At 37.4% G+C, this 20,282-nt stretch overlaps 1 protein-coding gene across 1 annotated transcript in view; it reads right to left on the reverse strand.

Moving 5' to 3' along the window:
• Window positions 1–20,282, reverse strand: part of MYBPC3 (myosin binding protein C3) — a 70,378-nt gene that overhangs the window by 14,261 nt on the left and 35,835 nt on the right. Inside the window, exons 19-29 of the mRNA XM_064462671.1 lie at window positions 19,549–19,655; window positions 19,196–19,225; window positions 18,900–19,036; window positions 17,255–17,332; window positions 15,875–16,034; window positions 14,691–14,795; window positions 10,918–11,106; window positions 8,774–8,908; window positions 7,408–7,575; window positions 5,972–6,060; window positions 1,056–1,251 (exon numbers count right to left, since the gene is read on the reverse strand). Coding sequence (XP_064318741.1) covers window positions 1,056–1,251; window positions 5,972–6,060; window positions 7,408–7,575; window positions 8,774–8,908; window positions 10,918–11,106; window positions 14,691–14,795; window positions 15,875–16,034; window positions 17,255–17,332; window positions 18,900–19,036; window positions 19,196–19,225; window positions 19,549–19,655 — 1,394 coding nt within the window. The remainder of the gene's footprint in view (window positions 1–1,055; window positions 1,252–5,971; window positions 6,061–7,407; window positions 7,576–8,773; window positions 8,909–10,917; window positions 11,107–14,690; window positions 14,796–15,874; window positions 16,035–17,254; window positions 17,333–18,899; window positions 19,037–19,195; window positions 19,226–19,548; window positions 19,656–20,282) is intronic.

The following is a 20,282-nucleotide window of genomic DNA, read 5'->3' on the forward strand; positions in this document are numbered from 1 at the left end:
CTCTTGAGCAGAAGCAGCTGGTGGTATCAAGACGCATTTGCTTCAATTTGCTATGCCTTTCTTGTTTGCTGTTGGCACCACTGCATACCCATTCTGCCAACATTATTTTATAGAACTTTAAGCAGAATACAGCCAGCATCTTATCTTTAATTCCAAAGCATTAAGAGCTATGTTTAAATACTCTTTTTTTTGGTGCCAAAATACATATTCTAAAATTGTATTGATACATTGGAGAAGATTTGGAATGACAGTGTGAATATATGGGGAAAGAGAAATAAAAACAATTCGCAGGAATGTTACATAGACCTGTAATGAGGAGAAATAGAAGATCTCTGGCTGAACATTAATGGAATCTGAGTAGGAAAGATCTCAGAATATATCTCTCAAAATCCCAAGGGAAGTTACTGAGACTTTGGCAGTGCATTCCTTTAAAATGATACTAGAAAAGAGACTAGGAATTGTATAATAAAGAATAAGTGTCCACTAAGCCTCAGGCTAATTAGACACTCTTAACAGGGTAAGGCATTAAATGTGAATTTTCCAAATTCACAGTACTGTTTCTTATAGTAATTTCTAATTCTCAGAACAGTAGAGGTATATTGGTGCATTGATTTGATCCTTGCTGTTCTTATCTGATGAAGAAGAAGCCCAGTAAGAGTATATCTATTCTAGGATTCACGTTTCCTTCCTTGAGGACAATATGGTTATTCCCAAGAACACCAAGAAAAAGGATATTTGAATTTTGAAACTAGACCTGGATTAAAAACCTGGCTGGATAAAATCATGCAAGAAAAAAAAAATCCCTCAAGAGCTATGGGACACATGATAATCTCTGTCCCTCTGAAAGTCTGTAGGAAATGGATCATTTCAAGCAGCAAAAATATCCTGGAAAAATAAAGTAACATGCCAGCCCTGCCCTGAGCTTTGCCCTAGTCATCTGCTATCAACCGTTGTCAGAGAAGGGATTCTGAGGTAGTTGGATCTTTGATTGCCTCAGTACAGCCACTATTTTGTTTTGGATGATATGCTTAATTTTGATGATGTCAAGTTCTTACCTATGATTTGCATTTTTACTGAAACCTTATCAGTCATGTTTTCTATCTGAAGAGTGACTTCATATGCTCCTGAGTGATGAAGTTCTGCCTTTCTGATAAAAAGGATTGTGTCTGTGTTGCTGTTCCGAATTCCCACGTCTTTGGAGTCTAGAGTTTGACCATCTTTCATCCAAGTGATTTTGGGTCTTGGTTTACCCTGAAGAGAAAAAAAGGTTGTTGAGATATTTTTTTTTAAGGCTATAATAGATTTCAATTTTTTTTTAGTGATATGTAAGTCTAGAAAGCCTAATTTAATATGCAGTTGAGATAGTAAACTCTTTAAATACTGTTTTCTTGCAGAGAAATATTTGCTCCCATCCATGTGGTTTAGTGGTACCATGCCCTGAGGATATAATTTAGTTACAGTTAGCAGAGAGACTGAAATTATACTGAGAACAAATATATTTTTGCTGGTGTGGTACTCTTTCCCAGGCATCTCTGAAGCCAACAGTTGATCTGGCTCACTCTGATTATTATTAAGTACAGAAGTCTTTAATATCTGAGGAGTTTATTAGCGCCCCCCCCCCCCCCCCCCCCTTATTAAAACACTTGATTCTCTATCCCCAGGCATTTTTAAGATATTTCAAAAATTTTTATAATCTTGAAGTCTTGGGATGTGAAATTTACCGTACAATTCTTTCTGCATTGCAAAAATTGTTTTGGTGACTGTCAGCCTAAGCTGTCAGTCTTGCTATACCCATGGAAGATGATATTGAGGAATCAGTAAGATATCTGTGGCTTACGTCACTGTCACTCACCCATTTCCAGGAAAAATCTTAGATAATATCTAGTTCTTCAAAAGTTGTTTGAGTACTACTTCCACGGTACAGCTCCAAACCAAGAATCCCAAGAAAACAGGAAAGGGCCGTATCATATTTATTAAATATATTTATAGTCAACCTAGCAGACAATAACTCAGTGGGTTTTCTTAAGTTTCTGCCAGATTAACATGAAATAAAATAATGCAAAAGAATAAAAGAAACAGGGCTAGATGAATGCCAGGAGGAGCTCTCAAATTTGGGGGAGGGAAAATGAGACCATCCAAGCCAGCAGCCAGATCTGCTTAGGCTTCCCTGGAGCTGAAGGCTAAGGCACTGAAATTAGGACACATACTGCCCTCCGCTTCTAGTGAACATCAGAGTAATCACCTCTGGAAGGCTTCTCAATTCACTGGGTTCCTGGAACATACTCTGTAAGACTGTAACTTTTTCCTTAGGCTGCAGAGGGGAGATTAAGCTACTCAGACTCTTGGTTTAGGTGCCTAAAGGTAGGCAGAATAAAAATAAAAATTTGCTGCATCTTTGTTTCAGGTTTGTCTGGTGTTTGTTCAGAAAGTCTGTGCAGCATCATTTTATTTTCCTGTGGTATTAGAAAAAAAAACAAACTTCTTTTATAAAAGTCAGGCCAAGATCCATCCAAAATTACAATTAAAGGACTTCTAAAACCCCTAGAAATTGTTATTCTTTGATAAATACTATTTTCTCTGACATCTAAATTGTCAGAGATATTGTAATTGGTTTTACATCAGGGCTGATGATAAACCTTGTGTCAGCAATGTTTTTGGATCTTCCATTTGCCCCATCTGGTAACAGATTTTCTTACTGCTTTCTGCCAGGTAGTAAAGGCACCTCAGGCTTGTAGCTCTGCAATATTAGATTTTGTCCTTCACCCTGGTCTTATTTCACAGAACCTTTACAAAAACCTATTAGAGTAAGACATGGCTTCCCTTCTTCAGCTGGAAGTTATAAAAGAAATTCCTGAACAAGTAAAAGGATGTGGTTTTTTTTGTTTTGTTTTGTTTTTTCCCCATATCCATGTCTAATTATTGGTGAACTTGACAAGAATTGACTCTATTTTACTTTCCACATAAGTATATATTTTAAGATGACATGAGGATTCTGCTTGGAAATTTTGGCTATGGGAATGCTTTCAAAATAAAAACAATCTACTTTAAATGGTATAATTATATGGAAATTTTATTTAAATTTCCAAATTGTCAAGATAAATGCTTGGCTATGTTTTCAGACTGATTACAAGAATTAATAGTTCTTGATGGACTGAGTAATGAGGTGAATCGAGGATCTGGTCCTAGATATCTTGGCAAAAATTGGTATGAGAAACCATAGCATTATCTTTATCACACAAAATATCTTGCCTATATATCAAGCTTTGCTACTTACTGCTGGTGTTCTGGTGTGGTTGATCAGATACGGTCTCTCACAGCACCTCCTTTTTTGAGGCGCTGTGGAGTGCCAGTGAAAGATTGCAAGTTTTTGGAGTTTTCATATACTGTTATATTTATAGACTGTGAAAAGCATAAACATATAGAAAGCGTGTTCCTAATACATATCGCAGAGGACTGGATTTCTGCAATGCCTAATAGGTAATCTGAGAGAGAACAGTGAGTGACAGGGTGGTTAAACAGTACACCAGAGAGTCTTCAGGGAGCTTACTGCCAGGGAAGAATGAATTTAAATGCTTTTAGATGTTTATATTCATGCATATATGATGGGCAAGACGACTGCTCTGTAATACTGTGAATTTTATCCACTAATGGGATATAATATCCCTTCAATCACATGTCTGTGTAGTTCATTTTGAAACAAGAATGTGTTGATTCCCTTCCATTCAGCAGAATGTCCCACCTGCTTAACGCGCTCAACAGAGGGTTAGTAATAATGTTGTACTTGTTCTTTTCTGTACATTTTAATCTAAAGATCTGGATAGATTTGCAAATAGCATTTAGCCCAGGATACCTTGACAAGGTATTTAATGGAATTTTGGTGTTAAATGACGCAGTAGTGACCACAGAGGTCACTGGCAAGGTTGTACAGAAACTGCAATTAGAAGAAGACACTGAGTTACACTTTAGATAATATTCTGCCTGCTTGGGTTCCCTAGCTCAGGGCTTACAGTAATTCCAGTATTTATGTATTTTCTCCTATATCCTTTTTGTAATTGGAAGATTGCAATCATATTGACTTAGTGTTTTTCTTCAATAGAAATTCAGTGATTTAAACTTTTCCAGAATATAAAGAGAAATGTTCTTTTTACTCTTTTATTTTGAAAGATCCTCAGTTTTGCATATTCTAAATAGCTTTTCCAGTGTTACGCAGTGTAGCTACAGCTGCAATTCAACACCATTGCAAATTTAGTTGATTCAGAAAATACCTTTTGAATTGAAATCCTCTGGTTTTGTTCTCAAGCTAAAATTTGGTGTTGACAGATCTTAGCAATTTTTTGTTAGCCTTGCCTTTTAGGAGACAAGAGTTTATACCAACACATGATTTGCCTGTCAGTCAGCAACTTAACTTTTGAATCATTTCAGCTAGATTTGACAGTGCTCTAGAAATCTCTAAGATTAGTTTAGGATGATTTTGTGAAAACTGCCGATGAGGTGAAATATGGAAACCTCAGTCAGTGTCCCCACTGAGGAAAAGTCAGGGAAGACTTGGTCTTTATCCATTTTTTTGGCAATAGCTGAAGGATCGGGCGGGATAAGTGAAGCTCTGGATTAGTTACTGTGTGTAACTGTACAGCAACAAGTGTTCCCCTCTGGCCTGGGGAACTGAGGACGTGTCAGCTAGGAGTACCTAGGGGCGTAGGGTGAAGGACTGGCAAATCTCTGGGAATATTGCAGTGAGGCTGCCCTAAGCAAAATAGGTGGATTATTAGGCTGGGAAAATGGTGATATAGGGGATATAAGACACAAATCTATAAAATGCCAAACTTTATCAGTTCTAGCTTATGGGACAGCTTGTCAATTTTGTGCAAATTTTCTTCGACTTGGACATCAAAGCAGCTAAAATATGTGTATTTAATTTTTTTAAGACTTACATAACTCAGAAATAACAGATGTAAAATCTTGAATTTTGCATGTGGCTAGACCTCAGTGAAGGGGCCATTTTAGCTATTTTGGAGATAAGAAACGTGAAAGAAAAAAAAGCGTGTGATTATGTCGAAGTGGGTCAAGCATGCAATTCAAGGCAGTTACTCCATGTATTGGTTTGCAGCTGTTTACTGATTAGATATATCTTTGTGAAAAAAACAACTTTCATGTAAACCAGTAACCATAGGGTAAAAGGCACGTATATTTTATTTTACATAGATTTTGCTTTTATATATTTTTTTTTTCCCCCCTGGTGGTACTCCCCAAACAAAAGAATATAGGTAATGTGTGCGTATATGTCTCCCTTGCTGAAAAAATGTTCTGCATATTTCCAGCATCTTTTACATGAGGACTTCAAAATTCTTCACTAATAAGCAATTACATTTTCATAAATGTCAACTCTGAACAGCCGAGAAATTTTAGTTTCTTCAAATTATAAATGAGGACTAGATTAAATGAATCTGCAACTTACAATTTCTTTTCCTATGTCTCACTCCGAAAGCCTTTTCATTTCACACACTAATTCTTGCACGGTATTGATAGTACCACCCTGCATCTGAAAATATGCATGTGGTGTTTTATGAATAGTTGTTATAGTTGCTTATACAGCTGTAGAATATGCAAAGACAGGATAACCAGTGAGCTCGGTTTGTGTGTATATCTTAGCAATTTTGTGTATGCCGTAGCAGCACGTGTAGTTACATGCACGGGCTTGATAATCCTTGGCATGCTGTGGTTTTTACACCTTAAGCTCGTGTACAGTAATACCCAAGCTGTTTTTTGTATACACACAGATTCTATATAGGGCCAATTGTGATATTCTGTTCATGTACAAACTCTAATCTTTGTAGTCAGCCTTTCAGAAATAGTCATCAACCATACTTTATGTACCACTGCTTAAGCAGTGAAGCAATGGGAACTTGACAAGGGAAACTACTTTAGGTAAGCGATGACAAATAACCATGACAAAATATAAACTGATGCATACCTGAAAAGGGATCACAATATTGATTGTCTCACCCACTTTCTTCACCAGAGTCTGCCTGAGATGGCGTGGCAACCAGATTTTGGGACGCTCTGCAGTTAAGCATTAGTACATTAAATACAAAGCTTCGATAATTTGAAATATTACTTACAGCACAAATAAGACAAAACACCAAAAAGGAGGGGCGTGGATACTTGTAAGCATAAGAAAGTTGTGCGGACTCTGTTTATACAGTTAATTCTCCAAGTACTTTAAAATGTCTTTGACTACTGGATACAAATTTAGGAGCAAATGTCAGTTATATATTTACAACTGGGCAGGTTTCAATGACAATAGGATTTGTGAAACTGTGTCGCATCTGAAATGCCAGATTTCAGTGACTTCTGTTGGATGTGAGCCTTCGATGTGGCCTTTGTTTCTTTGGAGAACTTTATCAGTTCAGTAGAAGGGATGGGATAAAGGGTGTACTGCAGTAAAAGAGTGATTATAGGCTGTGATTAATCTATTACTGTATTGGTACTGCAGCTCCTTGTAAATTGCCATTTGGACATACTTATGGACTTACTCAGAAGCAGGGCAATCAATGGATTTCCTTTATCTTTCTACAGTCAATCAGTTACAGTTCTTTCCCTGAGGTGGAAGGAGTGGAGTCTCATTGTAGCAGCTTACTTTTCACTAACAAAAAGAGGACCTTAGTGCATGTTCTTTCACCTAGTCCCTGCTTTCCTCTATCTCACTGGAAAGCTTTCTATGTTCTCCATGTGTTCCTTTTTCTTTTCCTAGTAATTTACAGAAATAATTTCTTAATGCACAATTGGAGTATCTGTCTTCATGTCCGTTTGGTTTTGAGATGCATTACAACTTGGTTTCATCTACACTGAGTCATTTTACTGTCAGTGAGACTCTGGGAGGCACTTCATGTGAGTCAAGGTTGAGGAATCCGCTATTAGCTCTCGATATCTTTGGACTCCAGTCAAATGAATTATAACCTACTGCTGTTGGGTGATACACAGGGTGTTAATTAATAGCCTAGGACAATCAAGTACAGATAACCGCTTTTACTTAAATAGATCTCTTGACATAGCCAATGCGGTAATTTTCCAGTAATATAGCAGCTTTTCCAGCAGAGTGCTAAATATTAAAAAAAAGTGTCTCTTAAATGCTGACAGTGCCATTACAAGAGGTGAAATGTCCATATTTTGAAAGTAAGAAGTAGGATTTTAGGAGCTGCACTTTAGAAATATACGACAAGACAGTATAGTAATGCTCTCAGAATCATAACATGTTGGGCACCGAGTCAAAGCAAAAGACTTATCTGGGTGTTATTCTCGGAAAACGGCGCGGCCTTGTCAGTCCCAGAGTCTTTCTGCATGTGTACGTGATTAGAATTTTGACCAGAGGAAGTAGAGGAATAAGATTTATTCAGTCTAGATACTCACGCAGGATCTCTTGAACTGTTACGGGCTCTTTGATTATTGCCGCTCCACTCTCACCAGCCAAATTTATAGCCTTTATACGGAAATGAAGTTTGTCCCCTGTGACAAGGTCTTTAATTAGTGCAGATGTGCGTTCAGTTAGGCCAGGAAGAGCTGGAATCCATTCTGTAGCTGCGAGTATAGGGTTTGCATATTGAAATAATGTATTATTTTTCCAAACAATTGAAAGTAAACTTATATTAGGGTAAAATGATTTTAACATGCAATACCACGCTTAAAAGGGAATGAACTAATCTGGAAAGAGAACGCTGGACCTAGAATATGTGTTTATACATGGAGTTAAGAAATGTATACACTTGGTTTATTCAAAATAGCTAAGGGTAAGGCAATTGTCTTTGGGTGGTTCCTTTGTTGTTCTGTTTATAAAGCTTAGAGATGTGGGGCTTCTCTACGTTTATTTTCATTAGCAATAGTGGGGAAGAGACTTTTGTAAGTATTTTTAGCAAGAAAGTGAATCCTTAATTTTTTCTTGGAATAAATATATCTCCTATGGGTGTCCACATGGGTTGGTGAGAGCAACATATGCTGAAAACAATAATAGAGCACGTAACTCTTGGAATTTATTAACAACTTCTCAATTGACACTGCAGAACAGAACTCTTAGGGCTTCCTTAGTTATGCTACTGACACAGAAGTACAACAGATAAAATCATTCTTCTATGATGATGACATAGGGATTCTGTTAATTCCATGGTACTATCTCATTAAATACTATAAATTGCTTCTGGATAAATTATACCCTATAAAAACCCTAGTTTAGGTTATATGGCAATTGAGCTTAGTGTCAGAGAAAATGTCATCATTGAAGTGATTATAAATTTATTTGATTTTTATGACATAAATATTATGTTGTTGTAGCATCACAATAAATTGAGTGTTGTAGATATGGTGCAGTTATACTCTTTATTATCAGACCACAAGTATTAAATGACTTAAGGTAACAGTTGAAGGTTTGACTGATGTTTTTACAGTCATGTTGTTATATTGATTTTAAGGAATGCGCAATTTGTGAATGCAATGCAAGTATAGTAGTGATTACAGAACAGCGCTGGTATTTTTGTAGCACTTTTCTGTATTGAAGTTTATGATGATCATGAAGATGACGCTATGGTTGACGTGGCTTTCATGGGTTTACAGTTATGTCACGGTAAGCCTGGTGATGGTTGGCAAGGATGTTAGTCATAGATCAGAGTTCATATTTAATGATACTGGTTATGTTTAACTTACTGCGATATTGCAGTGAAGCTATTGCAGTTGTAGTATTTTAATAATATTCAGTTGCTGCCGCCTAGTACTCAAGCTTACTTACATCCATCTTTGCAGTATTCCACAATATAACCATCTAATCCCCCAGCTCCAATCCGCTCAGGGGGTCTCCACTTCAAGGCAACAGTGCTGTCAGAAACATCTTCCACAGTAAAGTGGGTTGGTTCACTTGGAGGAGCTGTAAGGAAGTATGTAGAAGTAAATTCTGAGAAACAGCAATATAGCAGTGAGAAGTCAAAGGCTATAGGAGGAGTGATTAGCAGCTGAATTATATACCACTCTCTGGTTTAATAAAATATATTTAAGCTCAGTTGTAAAATGTAACACCTAATACTTCATTTCATAGAAGTGCAGCATAAGAGTCCTAAAATAGGGAGGAGGAGAAGAGGTAAAGATAGTAGCTCTTATTCACATATGCTCCCTTTGAGTAAAAACCAATGAAAAAAAGAAGAGTTGTAGAGGGAGTCAAATTGTCAGCAGAAGTCTGCAGAAAAGTTTATAAATAAAAACGCATAAAATGTGTGCTTTACTTACATCCTGATTGTAGTTAGACAAAATTCACATAGTCAGAGGACCAAATTCATCAGTGGTTAAATTATACTTAACTTGTTTTCCTTTAATAGTGGAGAAAATGACCAAAAGTTATTTATGACTACATGTTTACAGAAATGCTAGCTCTGATTTGCACACTTGTAACAGAGACATGCCTGCGAAAAATATTTAGGTATAGCTATTTCACATCTCTTCAGAACAGGAGTGTTGTGGCTCTTTTTAAATCCACAGTTCAGAAAGACCATTAGCTAAATTCAGTTGTCTTAAGCATGACTGTTGTCTACTAATGAAAAAAAACAATCAAGAAAAGCCCTTACTGGAGAATCCCACATACTTACAAATGCTACTGTGAAATAGTTGATTCCAAAAAGCAAACAGGAAGATAATTTATTCAAAATAACATTTAGACTGCTGGAACATAAAATTTAGTATACATGACATGAAAGCAACCATGTTAAAGAAATTTGTTTGGCATACTCTGTGTATATGTACTAAAAAATGTACATCTTTTGAATATACATAACAAAATTTACACATGAAAAATGCTTCATATGTAAGTTACGCACAGGTTAATAAATTGTGCAACTGATTGAAATTGATCTTATTTCCCAAAGTTATGGTAAAAAAAAAAGTAAATCATTACCCAGTTTCCCTTCTGTAGCTATGCCAAAATCTCTCATATTCAAGCAAGGACTGTGAACAGCACACAGGAGGCAAAGGCAGTCGGGAGCATGCACAACCACACAGTACACGACCAAAACCCCAAACATCTTCTCTGAAGCAGTAAGTGGGAACTTTATCCTTAATCAAGTAAAACTCTGCCTGTCCCATGAAAAATTTGGACCTTTTTTTTCCAGTAGCTCCACTTGATGGCTTTTGTTTGCCTTCTTTTGTTGCAGACCAGCTGCTGTGTGCTTGAAAATTAAGAGACCCTTCTTCCAGTTCAACCTTTCCTTCTGACCCCTTCACTGCATCATCTGCTTTTACATTATCTCCTTCAGCAGGCTGTCCCCCTTCACTGATATTTGTAGATTTAGCAACTCTAGTCATTTTGATCTCCAGCTGTTTGTATTTTTTCTGGGTCTTCTTTCTAAAGCTCTTAGCAGGCAGGCTTCTTGAGGACTCCTTTAGTTTGCTCCTTGCTTGGGGACTGATGGAGCCACTGCACTGCAGCATTGGGAAGAATTATTTATAGAAAACAACTGCTAAAATATTTTCTCAATCAGCTATCCTTTTATCTATGGAAAGGGCCAGGATTAAGGGAGTACTGGGTGGGATACTGTGATATTTGCATCCATAAGGGAATGGGAGAAGCTGAGAGGGACAGGGAAATTTCTGTCAATTAGTTCTCCTTTTGAGATCCAGCTTGGCTCTCACTCTTCTAATTATAACAACTAAAAATTCATCAGCAATTTCATGAAACTGGAGCCTCTGTGCTTCTCAGGAAGGGGAATGAGAGACAAAGAAGAGGAGGATTACAAAGGAAAAGGTTGATTAAATACGGAATATAGAGATGGTTGGCAGCCTCTTTCCTAACACATCCTTTTTAGGTATAAGGGCAGTTGAAGAGAAGATGTGAAAATTGTCCTGTCTTGGTTTTGTCCTAGAAATAATATAGAGCATGGTAAAACTCACCAATAGGCATGAAGGGTTGCGAGGCAGGGCTTGGCCGGGACATACCAATAGAATTCACAGCATAAATCCGCATCTCATAAACTACTCCTTCAATCATTCGCTTGGCTTCATAGGTTAACTCTTTCAAAAGGTCAAAATTCAGTCTCATCCATCGATAGCTCTTCTTCTTCTTTCTCTCTAAAATATAGCCTGGAAAGAATAGCTCTTATGATGTAAAAGAACTGCAAATTATTAGCTCACATGCAGGAAAAAAGAAAATAACTTTTCTTTTTTTCCAACGGCATAAACCAGCCAAATGTGATCCAGAATTTTTGCATATAACTGAATTGTGTGAAGCTTTGGTATTTTCCCACAGTTTCTTTTTGTATTCCTTTTCTTCTATCTGACATTCTTACCTGAGCAATCATTCTTTCAGAGTAGAAGTTGTTCAGAATTGTCTATGTCTGGTGTTAGGCTTCAAGCACATTTTGCTCGCTAAACGCTACTATTAATGTATTCAGATGTACGCAGGATAAAGATACTAGCACAGCTGGTTTAAATGGTAAATCCTTTCTGGTGAGAACATGGTCATTTACTTCTAATGGCAGAGAAATGCAAAAAACCACAGCCGTTCAACAGGAAGCCCTTTCAGTGAAGGAGAAATTGCCTTGAAATGTGTAAGATGAGGCAGAGAGTCAAAAATTAATTTCTTTCTTATATTCTGCTGCAATTCACTAATCTTGACTCACAGCATAAATCCAAAATAAATTAGTTGGAAGAACAGTTTGACACTTCTCTTTAGTGTGTTGTTGGTTGTGGGTGGGTGATTTTTGTTTATTTTTTTGTAACGATTTATCAGAGGACTTATGTTAGATCTCTGTCTTCCTTGCAAAGTGGTGGAATTGTGGAGTGCTTCCTCGACAATGCAGATCCCAGCTCTGCTTCAGCCCTCCTGGGGAGCAAGTCCTGGGCACACACCACCATTTTCTTGCTCTGATTCCCTTGGGAAAGAAAGCTAATCTGTATGATTACAGAGAACCCAGAGAGCTGGATGCACTGAACAAATCCACGTACTACAGAACAAATACGTAGCATAGCTTAGATGTAGTCTGTATGCCCAGAATCCAGATATAGTACATATCCTATGGCCCTTCAACATCCACAGCCTTTACCTCACTACCATGCTGTTTTTCAGAATGACTAAGTCAGGCTGGGTTATCAGTTTAAAAGATAGACTTCTCATTTCCCCAAACTGGAAATGGAATCTGTGATTCTTGATCCTTGATATGGAGGATGGTTGTATATCACATTGGAAACATTTGTATAAATTATTTTCCAGTGACCTTCCTCAAAGGACTTATCAACTGTTTCCTTCCATCTAGTGATATTAAGTTTCTGCTGCTTCTGTGCTGCAGATAGTATGCCTGGATGTGATGCACACAGACTTCTTTTTAAACAGATTTTGTTTTGAAAGCATCTTTTCACTATGGTGTGAAAAATCAGAAAAAACACTGAAGAGTGATTTACACATACCAAGTATTTGTATGTATTGCATGCCTGTTTCTACCCATAGTCTACAGAGGACATGTCTGTACCAGTGGTCAGCTACAATAGTATAAGTCTATAGCAAACACATTGTAAAGACTCATGAATTGCGCTGTGTAGGTCAGTGATTCGATCCCAGCTGCTCACAAAGGTCATGGCTAGCAAACTTGCAGATGCCCCTTTGGTATACCTGGGAAGTATAATTCACACTTCAAGCATCTAAAGGGAGCTGGAGGCATGTTTGCTGGCACGTTATAGGCACAGGCATCAGCATCAGCAGCCTTTCCTGTCTACATTGAATTGCAAGAAGAGCATGGGGGTCTACAGAATGTTTTGGGAAATGAGTGGTGGAAATAGCTTTGAGCTGACAGGCTGTGTCATCACTTCTACTGGATAACATTACTCTCGCATGCTTGCTTTCAGTAGCTTTTAAACAAGGTTAAATGCTGTAAGCAAAGAACCTATGGTTCCTTTGCCATGTTTCTGCTTTTTTCTCTCTTCACCAGGGTCTGTCAGACTCAGAGAAGTTTCAGCAACTCATTTTCTGATTTTCTGCCACTTCAGATAAGCATAGTTTCCTGTCAGAACTGAGACACTTCTTCACTGTGGCACACCAGAATTGAATTAAAAAAAAAAAAAAAGAGGTAAAAAGACAATGCTGGTACTACTGGTGACATTTGGTAAAGCAGATTATTGCTGTAAATGCACAGAATGACAGAGTGTATGATAAAAAGTATACAAGATCCCATGAAAGGTTTGCCTAGCAGTGAAGTTGGGTATGAATTTCTTTTCTGTATCTGTTGGATATAGCTAATAAAGACCGTAGCGGACGGCCTACAATGCCATCTATAACAATATGCAGTCGGATAAGAATGCATGTGTCTTTCTCCCCTACCTTTAAACTTGCTGTTAAAGCTTTGTTTGATTGGATAGTGCTGTTTCTTGGCTTTATTTATTTCCTCCCAGGTGTCTAGCTCTGTTAGTAACACAGAAGCTAGGTGTGTCTAGCTCTGTTAGTTAGCACTGTGCTAACTGAAGAAACCTCCCCATGCAGTGCAAAGCGCTGTTAGTGGAAGATTAACAGAATTATTCCTTTGACAGTGAAAACAAAACAAAGACCTTTCCAAAATGTGTCCTGAAAACTCTACAAAACAAAATCATGGGCTTTGCATAGTCAAATGGGGGGCGGTCAGCTGTGGTAACGGGACAGCTGTTGGTATATATCTTTGCGCATAGCAGTTTGAATTGTTACCTTCTTGCTTGCTTCCTGTCAGAACAGATGAAACCACAAAGGACTGGCCCAGTAGTATCTGGTTTATTCCTGCACAGATAACCTCTGTTGAATTAAATGAGGTTACTCTATTCTTGTGGAAGTGAATGAAGCCCAAATATCCAAAAGTAAATACAAACTCCGCTCTTCCAGATACTATGGAAGGTGTTAATACAATTTTAGAATTCTAGCCTTGGCATCTCCATGGGAGTCCATGTAGCTTTCAGTGACTTTTTTTTTTAAGAAACTCAAACTCCAGTGATCTTTATTAAACAAATTGTTAGATTTGGAGTCCAGAGGAGCTTTTTCCTAAAATTGGCCAAGATCCTGCACTATTTTCTTTTCCTCCTGAGGCTCACATGGGGTTTTATGTAAAACCCACCATGCTCTGCAGACAACTTAAAAATGGTATCAGTGATGTCCTTGATTGCTTCTACTCATCTACTGTATTGCATGATAACTTTGGCTGCTAGTTCTTAGTACAGATTTTAAGGTTATTAAAATGATTTAAAACTGTTTTGTGACTTGTGATGTGTGCTTGTATATGAAGCAGAACTATGAAGTAGTTTTCCAAAAGAAACGTGTATTGAATGAGTGCCTGAGATTGCAGACGACTGGAGTTGATGGCTGAGGTGGCCACAGATCTGTTTTGGGTATTCCTAGGTAAGTCCAAAGCCCTGTATACTGACCTGAAATTTCAGTCTTGAATGAGAATGTTTAGCTTGAACTATTTTTGGTATCACGTTTTTGTGCTTTGGTAACTAAATTGCTGATATATTTCTGACTCAAATAGCTTGGGTAGGGGGCACTCTTTCCCTAAACTTGAAGGGCCAGAACCTAGAGCAGTTTGAAGGGTTGATATATTAGTTAGTTTCTGAGGGTCAGGCTTCCTAGAGTGACTGAACTTCTGTGCCATTTTAAAGGAGCAACAAATATATAGGCAAGGCTGCTGGGGACTTTATATTCTAGCACTTCTTACCAAGTACCGGTTGCCCGCCATCATATTTAGGAGGTTGCCACTGCACAGTACAGTAATCTTCTCCAATGTTGCTGATCTTGGGAGCTTCTGGAGGGTCAGGAACATCTGAAGAAAGTGTGAGAATGAATAAGAGTTGTTGCTGTTTCAATTCCTGTATACAAGTCAATCAAATACTTTCTTTAACATTTTTTTCTTATTGTACTGATGCAGCTTTGTCAGATGGCAACAGTAGGTACAATCAAGAATGTATTACCTTAGTCTAAAGTGAATCTTGCTCTTTGATGCTTCTATGTTAGGTTGGTTTTCCTTTAAATACCATTGATTATTCATCTCCCTTGCTCTTCCCACACCTAATCAACTTTTTGCAAAAATGGAAGGTAACAAGGTTCTGTAAGAAGAGGCTTGCCCCAGAGTTTCCTATTTTCCATAGAATAAACTTTATACAGAATATAATGGCTGCATGTCTCACATATTTTATTTTTAACTATTTGTGGCAGATATCCTGACTTAGGATTTATAAAAGATAAACACAGACTTAGTACTCACTTAAGCAGTGAATTCTAAATTTTACTACTGTAGGTGAAAATAATTTTCTTTTATAATTTCTCAGTTTGCTTATAACCTGACCTTTTGTCATATGTGTGGCAGGTTACAAGCCAAATATTATGAAAAATTTTATAAAAATTACTGCCCCAAAATCATATTACTCCCAGCTGTTCTGTGACTCAGTAGCAATCTGTTTATATTCTGTCAGATACTTTGTCTCTCTATTCCGTTAACCATTTACTGCTTATAGAATGATGTAATCTTTGCTTGAAAACATGAACCACAACAAGATGACACGTTTTTCTTATCTCAGACAAGCATGAAGCCTATACTTCAGAAGGGAATATAATCTGTAAAATGATATAATGATACGATCGCCTATCCGTTTTTATGTATTTCATAAAACACCTAAAAGGAAAATACATGGATTTCTACTGGGAGTTTTTCTCTTAACTTTTCACGCAGAAGGCAACTACCTGTGAAAAATACTTCTGCAAAATTTTCTAATTGTCCTGCCTTTATGATCCTTTTCTCTTTTTCTAAACATAAAGTCAGAACTTGCCTCAGTTTTAGAGAAGCATGAGTTTCAGTGAAATCAAGATGGTTTCATGCTCTGGTTGTTTCCTTCCTTCACTTACCAATAACTTTGACTGTGATATCAGCCTTATCTTCTCCCACTGGATTCTTAACTATAACTCTGTATACTCCCTCATCCTCCTTTTCTGCTCCTTCAATGATGAAGACACAGTGGTCTTCATGCATCTCCACACGAACTCTGCCTTCAGATTCAAACAGAAGCTGTGGGCAGCGAAAGCAACAGAGAAAGACATTGTAAGTTGTGCCAGGGACAGCCTGATGAGCCTGTATGTAAGCTGGTGAAAATCTTAAAATCACTGAATATTATCAAAATTATTGAAAAGCTATAAAGTAATTCAAGTTCTATTTGTAAGTAGAACAGAGTAAAATATAGACTAAGTGGCTCACATAAATAACATTTGGGAAAATTGGTTCTGAAAGTCTGCAGGTTGTTAAGATTCATTGTTAGTTACACATACCCAGTTACATTTCAGAGAAGTTACTCAGTTCTTCCTCAAATTCCTACTTGGGATAACTCTCAGTATCAACTGAAAGAGTTTCATGGATAACAGTTGGGTCCTGTGTGAGCTCAAGGAGGTTTGCAAATTCAAAATCCAGTAGTTGAGCAAACATTCCTAATCAACAGTATCTACAATTGGCATCAGATAACATGGATTTAAACAATTTCCCTCTAAAATATTTACCATGCTTCTTGTAATGGTTAATGGCATCAGTGTGATCTCTTCCACTCAGTGTCATATGGAGTAACTTTCTACTCTGAGTTGAGGTCTAAACATAATGACCACTACTTTGCTGTGTGTTTATTATATTTCTTCTTTATGTGCCCGCATATCTTTAGACTTAGAACACGAACCATTAGAAAGCATATGTGCCTAAAAAGTGACCACTACGGCAGAATCCGAACCCTGAGAAAGGTCTATTGTTGCATAATAGATGTTAAATATGTTTTACTCAATCAAAATAAAAAGGTTATTTATGACAAAAAGGAAACTTGTTGGAAAATGAGCCCTCTTTCACTCTTTTGCACATACATAGTCCACTCTCTCAATCCATTGTCATATTTCCCTGTGTCCTGTAAAACTTTTGTCCTATTTTTCTTCCTGTAGTTATTATTGAACCTTACAGGCTGGGGGGAGAGATAAACATTCACAAATATATTGAAAGGGGTTTTCAAGTGACTACTTTGATTCAATGTAATCCAGATACCATGAGATAGTGACTAGAAAGAGATTTCCTTGATCAGCATCCTACTCTAAAATTACTCACTAGATCTCTTTTGCCCATTCAAAGTGTTTGTAATCACCATTGTGATGCAGGATGTTGGGCCTGATGTGCTATTTGCTTCACCAGTCTTAATATCTGCTTTTAACTGGAAAACACTAAGCATGTTTGTGTGTCTGCATAAAGAATAAGGAACTTACCTTACTATCAGTATTTAAATCACCGCTGTTTTCTGAGGGAGTAATGGAATCATCATTGCTTTGAACAAGGCCACTTTTCTAGGTACGCAAAGAAACCACAGTGTCAACTAATTCTTTCTGAGCAGAGCAGTAAAGCTGTTTCTACAAGGTGGAGGAGAAGTGTCCATAGGTTTGTTAGGGGGCTTGAATATAGAAGTGTGAGAAAAGTGAAGAGCAAAGTGAGGCAGCAAGCAGACCTGGGAAGGAAATCAACTGATACAAAAATAAAAAGCAGAAATGGAAATAGATGTATCAGACTGCAGTGAATTAAGGGAAGGATAAGTCAGCAAAACCAAATTTACAGATTACCAAAGATGCATGACATTCCTACAGTAGCATTGTAACTGGTTGTGAATCTGCCCTGGGGTACTAGTTACTCATCTTGAGTAACTACAAAAAAAAAAAAAAAAGATTACTTCTTTCTGTAACAGTGGGATAGCAAGTTGATGTAAATGTTTTAACAGTCAGAAATGTAGTCAGGTCTGTAACACACATCAAACCCTGCATTCTGAAGCTGTGCTACTGTTTGTTTAGGATTTCATTAGTGAGTATAGACTATACGTCCTTCAAACCAAGACTGGCTTCTTTCACTCACATGTTGAGACCTCACATCTTAGAAATAATACTATATAGAGGTTGTTTGATACCCAGTTGTCATTTTATTAGGCACACTTCTGTATGAGACAGTTTCTCTTGGTTTCCCAGAGGGACAAATGGCTCTTTTGTTTGTTTCCATACCAATTCTGCATTGCAGAAAGAAGTCCTAAGTGTTATTCAGTATGCTACGCTGAACAAAGAGTGCAGCAGATTCGTGAAGAAACAAGACTGGGGCAGTTAATGTAACTGGCAATATTATTCTGTCCATATCTACCCCTATGGGAAGTGTAATGATGCTGTATAAAATTATGCAAAGTATTTCTGTGTTTTGTGCTAATTATAGCTCAAGAGCCCACAGATGGTGAGGAGTGGAGATGTTCTGAGATAGCCAGAAAGGAAGCTCACTTAACATTTTGTGTCTAGCTTCTAAATTCTTTCTGTGGTGTTTTATGATTGCTTTGATAAGGCAAATAGCAAGTGTCCTCTATTTTCACTCCACAAAATAGTTTTACCCCAGTGGTCTGCTAAGAAGACATTTTCTTCATAGACTATAGAATTCTTGAGAAAGATTTTTTTTCTTTTTTAAAAAAGAAGCTGCCATCACCAGAACATGTCCATCCTATCAGGTGAAAGTGATGGGGTGAGTGATCATTTATTTCTTCACCTCTGAGGTAGGAAGAGAATAAACCTATATGGTATCCTAGTGTCTGCATGTACATATGTCTACTCATATATACTCAGTCCCTTCTTTCGGAATAGAAAAACAGGCAACAGTTCAGAAAAAAAAAAACCACAACAGTTCACGATGACTCTTAGAAAAAGATCTAAATCCCAAACAGCTGCGTTGCAGCTATTTGATTTTTTTCTAGGGGTTTTAAAAAAATAAAATTAAAAGAAAGATGAAAATACTTGTAACTAAGAAGTGTAAATCAAAGCAAGATTTGAGCAAGAAGATAAACTTCCTGTTGTGACTTCTTTACCTCAGAAACTGTGTCAGGTTAAACATTACCTTATTTATCTTCTGCCAGATGACAGTGGGTGTTGGATCTCCTGATATGGGAACATCCAATCTCAGTTTGTTCCCAGCCACCACGACAATAGTGTCAGGGGATTGGCCCAGACAGTCAAGGTGGATTTTGGGAGGTTCTGTAGCAAGGGCAGAGAAAATTAGTTTTAAATATAGTCTGAGTGTTCTGTATGGGGAAAAAAAAAAGGTTCATGCATTAAATTAAAAATTAAAAACACTGCTTTCTTTGCTATTGAAAACATGTTTAGTTGCATATAAATAATGACTGCTGTTCTTACCTTCTCTTGGTACAAAATCAATCTTGACCTCTGGGGGAATAAAAAGGGGGGTGGGGGGGAGAAAGAGATCAGAAAACAGGATTTACGTAGCATCTGCACCTAAAAAATAATTTAAAAACTATTCATCCTTAAAATCTCATGAGGCATATACACGAAGAGATTAATGCAATAAACTGGAAAATAGGCTTTGTAAAACAATGTGATAATGATAATGCAAAATAGTAGGGAAAAGCTATGTGCCTATATTGAGGTATCAGGAAAGAGAGTCTGCATACTCTTCCCTGGTATAACCATGACTAATGCCATCGTTTTATCCCTCTGCAATTCCCATTACATATTCAAAGATAACTTACCCAAAAACTGAAGCTTGGCAGAAAGGTTGTAAGCAAATCCCTGAGGGATGAAGGAATAATCAGCCTCATCACCTGGTGTTACGTCCTCAATAGTGAGCTTATGGATTCTGGAAGCATGAACAAATATATTCCACTCCCTTACCTCCCTTTTCCAGGAGAAACAGGTCTATCTTAAGAGACAAGGTGCAGGCTATGTGGTCTTAACAGAAATCACTTTTTCTTCTCACCTTGCCCTAATATCAAGTCAACAACCACCAGGGCTGTAGACTGCTTTACTTTCAGTACTCAAGCAAAGCCATGTCAGCATGTTGTCTATGAATTGATTTTTCTTGTCAAAAAGATGCAGACTAGATGCACAGTCTAGTCTGAATAGAGGAAGCAATTTCTCTGCTTTAGTCCAGTCCTTTACCTTTACTAGGGCAGTTGTAACACCGCTGACTGGTTTCATTTGATCAGATTGTGGCTACAATAAATTCTGGAAAAACAAGATAAAAATTGATGCTCCATCCCTGCATTATTGTAAATTCAAAACAGTATATAGAAAGGGAGTACCAAGGAAGACTTTAACAAACATGTAAAGCTTATGTGTCTTCTGAGTCTTCTTGTTCTCCATTTCCAGTAGTAGTTAGAGTGCTAAGAAACTTGATCACTGAATTGCGCAACTGTATGAGTTAATATAAACACTAATTTTTCTGAAGGGATTTATACATAAGTGCTATTTTAATCTCTCTAAA

The sequence above is a fragment of the Phalacrocorax carbo genome, chromosome 10 (genome assembly GCF_963921805.1).
Source record: "Phalacrocorax carbo chromosome 10, bPhaCar2.1, whole genome shotgun sequence".
NCBI classification, from domain to species: Eukaryota; Metazoa; Chordata; class Aves; order Suliformes; family Phalacrocoracidae; genus Phalacrocorax; species Phalacrocorax carbo.